Here is an 11,550-nt window from a genome sequence, read left to right as displayed (position 1 = left end):
GGCATTTTTCTGGCCAGAAAGAACATATTTCATTATCTCTTCTATGTGTACTATTGCATATGGCACTTTTTCACAGCAGAAACCACAGAATGGGAGTAGCAGTAGTCTGCAAAAATCATAATTACTCTTATAGCTTGAACAAAGGAAGAGAGAAGATGATACTCTAGGTACAGAGAGAAAGAAACTGAACAAAAGCACTTCTTTTTTTCTTAAGTGCAGTCAAATGAAATCAATATGTAGGAAAACATTTGATTTGCAGAGCAGCATTCACAGCCATCCACCAAACTGCAGTTTGTTTGGTAAATAGACTCTGGACAGGTAATCTGATGAGACAGAAGTTAAAACCTGAATTTCAGCCTTCAGTTTAGATGCTGCCATAATTTCCAGCTACAAGAGGGAAAAAAAAAAAAAAAGAGGGAAAATTAATGTGTGTAGAAAGTTAAGAAAATTCCATCCACTCATGGTATGTGCATGCAGAGCTGCAAAGTGGTTCAGAGGGACATTCCAGGCTTTCTAAATCCTGCCTTTTTTTAGGGCTACAAAACCTGGCTGGTTCTGCTATCCTAAAATCTTGTCAGATGCAGGATCTGTCCCGTGGGGAGTAAGAAATAGAAAACAGCAGGTTTATACAAACCTCTTTTTTCCACAGTGGCTGACAAGCAATGTAAGGTCTCTTCTGAATACTTGCTAATTTATTTTCATCTTGCTTTGTAAATGGAATCAAAGCATCTTTGCATATGTTTAATCTGGAAAGAAAATAAAATTCTTACATTTTCTCACACACTAAAAAACATATTTGTCCATCTTATTTCCTTATATTAAGCAAAAAATGCATGGAAAGAGTAATGGGTTTAAATGGATTTTTGTGTAGTAAAATTGCATTTCCTGTCTGTGAAGGAGAAGGATACTTCTTTTTCTTCTGAGGAAATAACTCACCTCTCAAGATCAGATGGAAGGAGACCAAGCCACTTGACAGAGGGAACAGTGAGATGATGGGCCTCAAAGGACATTGACTGAAATGACAAAGGTCAGCTGTGACATTCAGTGATCTGTGGTTTAACTTGGGATGTTCTTTTTCCATTTCTCTCCTGAACAGTTCACCCATCATGCCCTCTGCCTCCACCCATGTCTGCCTGCCTTCCACGTAGTGTGTCCATACCTTGTCTGTAGCCATATAACATAATACTTGTTCCTCTTTACTTTTTCCATAATGTTCCACATCAACACAAGTATCCCTAAGCAAATTCTCAGTCCAGAATAAAATCTTTACCAATGTAACATTATTTTGTAGAGAATCATCCATCTCACAATTAGGTTCTCCTTCTCCCAAGGTCCCTCCAGCCTTCATTCCTCTTCTAAGGCAGAAACAAATCTAAATGGTGAACCCTTTTCTATTTGGAAACTGCCTGTGCAGCAGAGAAAAACTGAAATATGGTTAAATGAAACACCTGGCATTACTATCCAGTTTCTTTTTGTTGCAGGAAGAAGTTGTTTCTGCAGACACACAAGGCCTAAAAATCACCTCTTTGTGTTGAATCAAAATGGTAAAAGGCAGCACCCATTCTGACAAAGGCTGTAGCATTTCATGCATTCCAGCTTCCAGGCTGGGCTATAAAACAAGGTATTTAAAGAGGAAAAAAATATACTCACCACAGATCCATATTTGTAGACACACATTATTTCTACACCTGGGTTGCAGAATAGCAAAAGTCAAGTGTCTGTTTGTCTGCACAATGGGCATGTTTAAGGAGACTGTTTAAAAAATCAGTTTCATGGCACAACAGTTATGGCTTTATGATTAGTGAGGTTCTAATGGTTTACATATTTTTAGATTATGTCAAAACAATCAGAATCTCAGCATGTCACCTTCATGTTGTTAAATGTTTCACATTATCTGTGTGCAGTCAATTCAAACCCAAGGATAATCAGCTCTTTTACACATTGTCCAACATCTCTTATTAAAAGTGTCTTTCTTTATCCTGTGTAATTCATATCTCTTAATACTATTTATTTGAGCAGCTGCTCCTCACTTTGCAGTAATCTCCCTAATTTCAGGTGGGATCAATGTAGATACATCACCTTCTGATTGGGTTGGATTTTTGAGATCTCAGAACCTTCTCATAAGAGTGAGAAAGGACATTCTAAACAAATTGTGCTTTCCTTTTATGCCTTTGAGCCTCTACAGATTTACCATGTGGATCTGCATCCATAAGGGTGAAAATAGGAATTTGAAAAGAATCCCACAGCTTCCTGACCAAAAGTCGTGTATTAAGATCTGGTATGCCTCTTCCCTAAAGAAATAAAAGAAAAGCAGACAGTTTTTTATTAACTGAAACAACATCTGGCTACATATGTGTTTATATTTGCCATTTAAAAGCAAGCAAACAAACAAAATGCTGGCAGAAACATTTCTCCAGCAGCTGTTTTGCAGGGAAAGTTCTATGCTCCTATTTTGGCTTTGTGCAGAAGGAGGCCAGACTGGGAGCAGCTGGGCAGGTGTTCTGGATTATGGGCACTGCAGGAGCATCAGACATTCCTCTTTTCAAGGAGTTAATTTATAAGGTCTGGGAGTTCATACATAGATGTAGCCTGCTGTCTGCATAGGCTGGTGTAAGAAGGCCACTTTTTTATCTTAAACTAATATTTATTGCACTAATGGAGTGCTATAAAACAAGTTCTTGCTATGACTGACTGAAGCTGGACCATTTGTGGCATAGCATAGTAGGAGTGCTTATCTCTCTTAGGAATGGTGAAATGTTTTTTCCTCACTGTATGCATATTTCGTTTACACATTCCTGTTCATTCCCCCGGCTTCACAGCTCTTTCAAAACAGTCCAAAATCAACCAATTCTGTTTCATTTGGGTTTGCAAAACCTCAGGTCCTGAAGGACAAAAGGTCACTGAACAGCTGAGCCTTTCTGAGACTGAGCAGCAACTTTGCAGCAGCACAGGAAGCTGATAAGCTACCAAGCTCTGAGGAGATGTTTGGAGGAAATAAGTCTTTAGAGCATGCATTTCATATTTCTATGAGGATAATTAAATTTTAAATATGTTTCATATTAATTTTATTATGGCCTTTTGCCCAAGTTTGAGCAGTTCTACAATGCTAAAGTATTCCTTAAATTAGGTGTAGCTGGAGGATATGAAATACAAGGTGCATACCGTGATCATGATACATGGGGACACTTTATTGAAGAAGTCATCATCCAGGAGTCTCTGGAAAGTTGCATCTTTTTCTACAATTAATATAAATTTGGCATGTGAGGTTAAATCTTTTGTGTTAAGGCCAGCTGCTTGTAAAATGATCCGTCACACCAATCAATTAAAACTAGCAGCTCTAAAATACCTGTTCTGGAGCCAAGAGCAGTGATCATGACTCAATTTCAGAGCCAACAAGGAAAGCAAAAATTACCAAAATGCTGTTTAACTTGGAATATTTCTTGTTTTTACTTTCTTTTTTTCCGTCTATGATTAGAGTTCTTGCTCAAAGGATACTTTTAATTCCTTGAACATTAGATGGCACAGTGACTGCCTAAAACAACAAAAATGAGATTAATCATTTTAAATAGAGAAAATGATATATTTTAAAATAACAACATTAGGTAATGAAGGACACAATTTCATCATGAAACCACCATTCCTCCTCTATATGATCTATATAAGATAATTTCTGACATTTTCACGTCTTTACAAGTGTATTCAACCATTCATATGCACTATTGTGTCTAGGAGTCCTCCTGTCATAACAAGATACTTTTCAAAAGTATTTGTGCCACTGTTGCACAATTGTTCATCCTATAGGCATGATGGAGGTAATAATACCCTGATTAATGTTTTATCTGTCTTAGCCAGAAAAAAAAAGTCTGCTTGGTGTGAAGATTGCAAATTTAATACAGACTTAAAACACTTAAACATTCTTTTTGTAAGACCTTTAAATTGATTCTTTTACTGGCCTCTAACCTGATTTTGTGAGTATTTTTGAGCAAAAATTTGAAGACATGGTGCTGTTTGCTTTACATCTTCAGTTAGGGTTTGCTGAATCTGGCAAGCATATGGATGAGAAAACAGGAACTGGGGGAAGAACTTGGTCAAAGAGAATGTATATATGGAAGTGTGTGGTCTGTTTTAACTCCTGACTGTAAATCACCCCCAGTGCCAGGGTGGGACAACTCAGCAAATACAAATATGGAGAACAGTAACAGGGAACTTAATGCTTACAAACAAGTGGAATGGACAGCTAAGGTTACCCTTCAATTTTGAAATCACCAACTAAGGCTTACAATGAACACATTTTTCAGAAAATTGTGACAGTAGTCAGCAAATCTGAGTTTTATTTCTGCTTTCATTCTCTGCACTGTTGTAGAAAATCTTTCAGGACTAGGCCAATTGAATCTCCTCCCATTAAACCAATTTTGATTGTTTTTTCTCTCTGCCAAAATTCAATTTGCTGTGACAGAAATGCTCTATGTTCAGAATTCCCAGGATTCTTTGTTTCAAGAGCACTCATTCAACAGAACACTGTAATATAAAGCCTAAGATATGTAACATACACACCTTCCTCTGCAAGGATCCCATGGCAGAAGGTAGTGCTAAAAACCATATCCAAATATTTATTCTTGGTGACTCTAGCTCAGAATTACAATACAGAGTCTAAGCTCCAGAATTACAGTACAGTTAAGCAATATTTTCATGTGTTTTATTCACTCAGGTTGTAATGCCTCAATTTGTCCCAAGCAGAGGTTTGTGTAATAAATGTACACAGTAACCTGAGCTACAAGGAGTGCAGGTTATCTTGTGCAGGCAGATGCTATGGGTTGTGTTTGTGGTTTATAATACATACTGTTGCACTGCAGGTACAATTCACCTTTGTACCATCTTCCTCAGTGTAACTTAAATTACCAGCAACAAAACCTTTAGTTGTAGACAGCTGGAAAAAATAAAAGTTGTACAGAGTAAATGGGAAGTTACTATATTGTACAGACAAAGCAAGAAATCTCTGAAAAGAATTCCCACTGGTACAAAGCAGTGATTCAGTGCCATCAGCCTTTTAAACACTAAGCAATGTTTTGTCCTCATGGACAAAAGGGCTTACAAGAAATAATTTTAGGTTTGAAGGAACCCTTGCAAGATATGAGTCAATTTAACAGATAGTGACATTTCTGATGTACTTTAAACTTTCATTTAACCCCCAAATTATCAACTCATGTGAGTAGAAACTTGTAAACAGATGTCTTGCACTCTGAAGTTTAAGCACTGCCTTCTCTAGGCCATAACAAAAGCTCCTGTGATTTTAGCTGGCAGTTTGTCCCAAACCCTTTAGAAAAAGCAAACTATGAATTTTCTGTGAAGAGAAAAAAAACCTTTTGAGTGCCACAATAAAGCATAGCTAGATTTCATTAGCACCAATGAGACTTTTTATTTTAACTATTTAATTCTAGCTGACAACTTTTTGTGATGTTTCCCCTTGCAGTAATAAGATTTGGAAATGATGACAAAAATATTGACAAGAAGCCACTTACTACGTGTAGACTTCTCCGAGGTATCTTAAGCATGCAAGAAATGTCATTGATGATCTGGTCCACTACACTTTGGCTACCAAACAGTAGAGTATCTGAGTAATATATATCTCTATCAAGACAAAATATTGTATTGGTAATTATAATCCTGAAACAGCTGCAGGCTCATAGAATTTTATAAAGAACATGGTTAACCAGATAAACCTATTTATATAATCCCATTCTGTGTACAGGAATCCTGCAGGTTTGTGTCCTACAGGCTGATTTTCACAAAAACATACTTAAAACACAGCTTTATTTGAAATTGCAGAAATTGGCTCTGTTACCTTTTAGTTGCATAAGTGTTGCTCTGCACCATCTTATAGATCATTGATAATATTTTGAGCATCAAAGCTGAAAAAAATACATTTTACAAAATATTCTATCTATTTTTCAGAAATGTGTATACAATAATTGGTCTTTATATAAGACCATATTTGTGTCCCATAAAAAAAGTTTGAAATGTACTGTGAAAATACAGAGAGATTGTACTATTCAATAGGCTCATTAATTTCTAGCATAATGAGAAAAAATATGAGGGGGTTAAGTGAGGGAACGTATGCACTAATGTCCAGGCCAAGAAATGAAATGACTGAGTTAGAAAAAGAAATGAGCTTATTGTCTGTATTCCAAGATTCCTTTCCTGGCCAGCTTTTTGAAGAAGGGTGATGTTTTTACATCAAGACTTATTGAATAAGCCTGTAGTTGATATCCATTAAGGGAGGGGAGAAACTCTAAGAAAATTGTATTAATTTCACTGTCACTCACTATAATTTAATAGAGGAAAAAAAAAGAAAAGCTGAAAGGCTGATCATAGTATCAGCTTATATCAGCCACACACTTCCAAACTGTAGTGCATAATATTTTAATTTTGGATGTGTTTTAGGAAGTTGGGAACTAAGGGGAAAAAAAGAAAAGCCCAGGAACTCCACTTTTTTTAAACTTACCAAATCTTCTTGCTGATTGAGGGCAGTCACTTCTTATTTGTTTTGTAGTGCAACCTGGTATCATCTGTAGACCTACAGAATCTTTAAATCTGATGTAATGCAAACAAACACAATAAACTGCAAACTCCCTGAGTACAGGTGAATTGTTCTCTGTAACTCAGACTCAGAAACCCCTTTCCTATCAGCAAATAGAGCTGTGCTATTTTCAGACTCAGCAGAGAAACCATCAGCTTGGGTGGGCTTGGATTGGCCAAAGGAAAAAGGCAGCAAAGAGTTTCTCAGGAAGATGCTTCAAGACTGAATTAAAGTATAAAGAAGATAAGTTTCCAGATAGAAATAGAAGAAAATAATTTTATACATGTTTAGAACTGTTAATGTATCAGCATCAGTAATTACTTAGTATGAAAACAAAGGAAGAAATAAGAAGAAAAAATCTGAATCATTATTAAAATAAAAATCATCTGACACAAGTGACTTCCTGATGCAGACTCTATGAAAAACTGTTACTATTTCAGAATACAATAATACTATCTAAATTATGCCCTTAAATTATTATCAGGATAACTTAATTGTATTCTAAGTGTTGGAAACAAAAAGGGGCTGTATCTAAACAGTTGTTTAACCTAAAGGAGCTCCAGTATTTCATGCTTCACCATTTCACATCTGAAGGTGCACATTTCACTGAAAGAATCAGTTATTTTCTTGAGGACACTCCATTATTTTACTTTAAAGTAATTTAGTGCCTTATGATCCTGCCTTTAAAGCATTCTTTTTCATATCTGAGTTTTGCACGTCCATTTTAAAAGTGTTGATGGTTTAATGGCTATCATTTTATCCCCAAACCACACCGTGTTTCCAAATTCGTTTGTGCAAGGTTTTGCTCGGTGTGTCCTTTGGGTGGCAGAGCGCGCACGCTGCACAAACCCGCAGGGACAGCCCGTGTAGCATCTGCCTGACAGCTTTAAAGTAACTTTATTGCCTTTGTCTTGCAACATTTTAAAGTTATTTGTGCTTTTTGCTTGCCTGTTCCCGACATTGTAACTGAAAAGGAGGAAAAGTGTAATCAAGACTACCCTGAATTACTCTTAGGTTAAACCTGGATCACCCCCATTCTTCCCAGGATTGTGCTTACTCCAGCAGGGTAGTTTTCTGTAAGACCTGTCTGAGATTACACTTCTCCACCAGAAACAATGGTTCTGCTTTTTTTGATGTGATTGATGACTCTTATTTTTAACATACTGTGATCTTAACTCCTTTTAATTTGAACATTTTCCTCCATATGTGTTCAGATGGTAACTAACAGCTCACATTTGTTTTTCTAGCATGGAATGCCATTTCCCCAAAGACTGCCAAAAATTGCAAAACTTTGTAAGAGTATTTTAATTTTACAGACATCTGAGTGAAACATTTTTGTCAAACTATCAAGACACAAACCATTAAATTCCCTGGAACCTACAAGCTTTTCAGTTAACTGATTACCTTCAGGCCCCTCAGGTTTTTTGATTGGCAGAAGTTTATTGTTCTCATTAAATGAGTATTCCACCAGAGTGTTACGCCTGGAAAGTTTGCTGTGCTTCCTCAGCCTTAAGTGTTTGTAATGTGTCCATGTACAGCAAGCACCTCTGCAGCCTTATCAAGCTGAATATCCTTTAACCTGTCCAAAGCTCTTACAAGGCCAGAGACAGATTTGTGTCTTCCTTTATTCTTTTGCTAATGTATTGTAGATATCAGCTAATCTCTCAGGTTTGATGATTTTCAGTTTAAATGAACTCCTTGGAAAAACACTGTTGCACCAGCAACTTCTACAAATGACAGAATGTGCTATAAAGGAGGACAGGCTTCTTTTTCTCTGATCCTGTCTAGGTCAGCTGGCAGAAGATGTGAAATTTAGAGAACATACTGGAAACTTGGTTTGCTTTATTTTGCTGGTAGTGAACTTAGCACACCAGTAAGACACACAGCTGGGAGAGGTGAGATGCACCTTCTCTGAAGAATAAAAGGATGTGTTTATCACTATCATTTTGAGAAATAGGATACCATGAGGAAAAGCAGAGGAAAAGAAAGTAGGAAGCACTCAAAGGGTTTGAAGAAGAGAATTGCCAGTAATTTCTTCCAGCCTAAACCAGGTTTTTTCACTCTAACACAACCCATCATTTCTGGTTTCTACTGCTTCCAGAAAAGGATTGTTTATAGGACCTCCCTTTCCTTTCCAACCCCTATTACAGTAGTTTTACATTTCCCTTTGTGCTGTGGTCTGCTATTACTTAATACATGATGATGCCTGTTCAGAGTGGTTACTAAGCATTACTTTTTATTTGTCCATTACTTTTTAAAATTATTTCTTGATTCTAATGCTTGTAGAATGATTATGTATGATTAACTTTTTTGGAAGTTACATAATCAAATTCATATTCATGGCATTTTTATTGATAGAAGGCAGGACTTTTAAATATTTACTACTTACTCTATGTTCCTCCAGTCTGTTCTGTTAGCCACTGTGAGAACAGGTGCTTTTTTTTGGGCCAGGCTTTGGAGTACACCTTGGATAACATTTTCTATTGCTTCAAGAACCTCAGAACTGAAACAAAGAGAATTAAGAACACAGATCATATGACAAAATCTAGTTCTACTTTTCGTTTTATCAACTATCCCCACTCTTTCAAAAATCATGTAAACCAAAACTGCTTACAGCATACTTAAGGTTCAGAAATGTGGAGAAACACTTTCATTTTTTAATTTTGTTTTGCTCAGTTTCCCTAATACCTTTGCCTTTCCCTTGCAAATGTAAGAATAGAGGACACAATTGAAAGTATATTTCTGTTCAATCCTGTAACCATCAAATTTTTCACCAGCTGAACTTCTAGACCAACTGGTTGGTTTGTGACTAATGATTAATGTTTTACTATAAATGAGGTAATATTGGCTTTGGCCATGATTTTGGCAAAGTTGTTTTTAAATGCTATAAATTTAAAAAGTGTTCAGGACTACAAATACTTCCTGTTGTACCATTGCACATTAACCTTTTGATCTGCTGCCCTGAACTAACTGCTAAGGATTTTAATTACATGAAGGCTCAGTCTCAACAGACACACCATGGAAAGAATCAAACCTGTATCTTTCACCTAAAAAGACAAAGCAGCCTTGCAGCAGATCCCTTACAGTAAAACTCCAGGCTGGTTTGAGTGTTATGACAGATGCTTTTTATTTTCATAAGCAATCTGACTCCAGCATTTCAGCTGTCCTTACAATTACAAGTGGACTCTGCACTATCCTAAGTCTAGGTAGGAATTAAAGAATTCATGGAATTTATTTTAGCTCGAAGTTTTATCAGCAAAGTCCAATTCTGTCATTAAGTAATATACAGAGAAAAGGTGAGTGAATACCAGCGCATGCCACACAAAATTAATTATCTCAGATCAGCAAGAATGATGTTTTAAATTAAGCAGAGTGTCCTTAAACAATAATGAGCTGTCATTAATGCTCCCTTCTATCATCTAATATGCTTCTTCCATTTTATAGCTCAGCCTCCACACTCTCTCCACATTGCTGAAACTAGATTATAATTTTTTTTAGAGCAATTTAAAGTTCCAGAAGAACAAAAATTATTGTTGAAGACAATAAAAATCTGTATGGGCAGATGGGTGAAAGAACAGATAAGTAGAAATTCTAAATCCTGTCATTACTTTGATACTCATAAATATTTTACTTATTCACTTTATTCTGCCCACTGTAACTATCTTAATATTCCAGATGTATTTCAGAGTGTGCTGCAGAATTTGCAAGTTCAGGTTTGTGTTCCATTCCCAAGTTCCCCTTTTGCTAGCCAACAGAAATTGGAAATGTAATATGTAAAATGCAAAATAGGAGGAAGAGGACAGGAAGTCTCCGTGCACCCCCTGCTGATATTCTGTCTCTTTTTGCAGAGATTATCTGAATTTTAATAAGCAAGTATGTGACACTGGCCAAGTATGCCTACTTGAAATTCACTGTGGTTTAGTTAACAATGACATCTGAGCTGAGAAAGGGAAGGTGCTGCACAGCTCACGGGGTTTGCCTGATCATTTCTAACAGATTGCAGCAGAGTGGACACTTGTTTCTATATAGAAGGAGAACAGATCTTCAACATCAACAGCACAAAATATTAATATTATAGCATCTTTAGCAAGCTAACAAGATACACAAAATAAACAGTTACAAATGAAAATCTGCAGTGTAAGAAACTAGCACACTTCAAAACTTAGGCCTGTGTATCGCTGAAGTCATGAGCCAGAAACCAAGAAATCTCTAAATAATGTTAATATTATTCTTTTATTTTTAAAATACCTTCTCGACACTCCCAGACTGTTCTAGCTGCTGAGGCTGATGTTACTGTGTGCAGAAAGACTCTAAAAATTGACAAGGGTTTTTTGTTGCTGTAATTCAGTATGCTCATTTTGTCACAGTTTTCTGTATTTCTGTAGCCACAGACTTTTTGGAGAGGTCTGAGAGAATGAAGATGCTGTTTGCAATCCAAGACCCCATTTGTTTTTGTATTGGATTATGTTTCTGCTTCAGCATGAGCCTATTTGGTGCAATAGTGTCCTACCTACTTAAGCATTACCACAGAAAGAGAGTGGAGGTGCTATTTTTTACATTTTTTTACCTGGGGACCTGGCTCTCCTGACCAGACAGACTTGTTTCCCTGAAGCTGGCCTTGTTCCCAGCTGGAATTTCAGTGGGACACAGACCATGCTCCTCCATTAAAGCTGGTACAGGCCAGTCCAGCTTCTCTGGGTAGGGAAGAAGCCCTGTTAAAAAGAGACAAAAAGAGTTTAACACAGAAATCACAAAAAGGAAATCACACAAATGGCCTTTCTGCTTGGTAGATGTAGAACACATGACGTGAGCTCAAACCACAGGGTCACAGAGAAAAGGCAGAAATTTGCTGTAGAAACTAAAGTCAAGGTTTTCCCATCCCCTTGACTGACCATCACCCTCCCTTTGTAAAGAGCAGGAGCTGGCACACGCTCTTCTGACCATCTGAGGGCTTTTTCCACCCACCCTCTCTG

The 11,550-nt window shown here is 36.9% G+C and overlaps 1 protein-coding gene across 1 annotated transcript; it reads right to left on the bottom strand.

Annotated features, from left to right (window-relative positions):
• Positions 1-267: 267 nt before the first annotated feature.
• Positions 268-11,242, bottom strand: SPO11 (SPO11 initiator of meiotic double stranded breaks). The gene is made up of 13 exons (XM_041417872.1): positions 11,145-11,242; positions 8,967-9,080; positions 6,503-6,591; positions 5,843-5,909; positions 5,520-5,628; positions 4,841-4,927; positions 3,496-3,532; positions 3,163-3,272; positions 2,192-2,291; positions 1,651-1,688; positions 937-1,013; positions 635-746; positions 268-387 (listed from the first exon to the last, which is right to left on the bottom strand). The coding sequence occupies exons 1-13, from the start codon at positions 11,240-11,242 to the stop codon at positions 268-270; spliced, it is 1,158 nt and encodes a 385-aa protein (XP_041273806.1).
• Positions 11,243-11,550: the final 308 nt, after the last annotated feature.

This window comes from Onychostruthus taczanowskii, unplaced genomic scaffold, assembly GCF_017590055.1.
Source record: "Onychostruthus taczanowskii isolate IOZ18803 unplaced genomic scaffold, ASM1759005v1 scaffold57, whole genome shotgun sequence".
Lineage (NCBI taxonomy): Eukaryota > Metazoa > Chordata > Aves > Passeriformes > Passeridae > Onychostruthus > Onychostruthus taczanowskii.
Note: the sequence above shows the minus strand (reverse complement) of the source record. Positions and strands in the feature narration are given on the sequence as shown.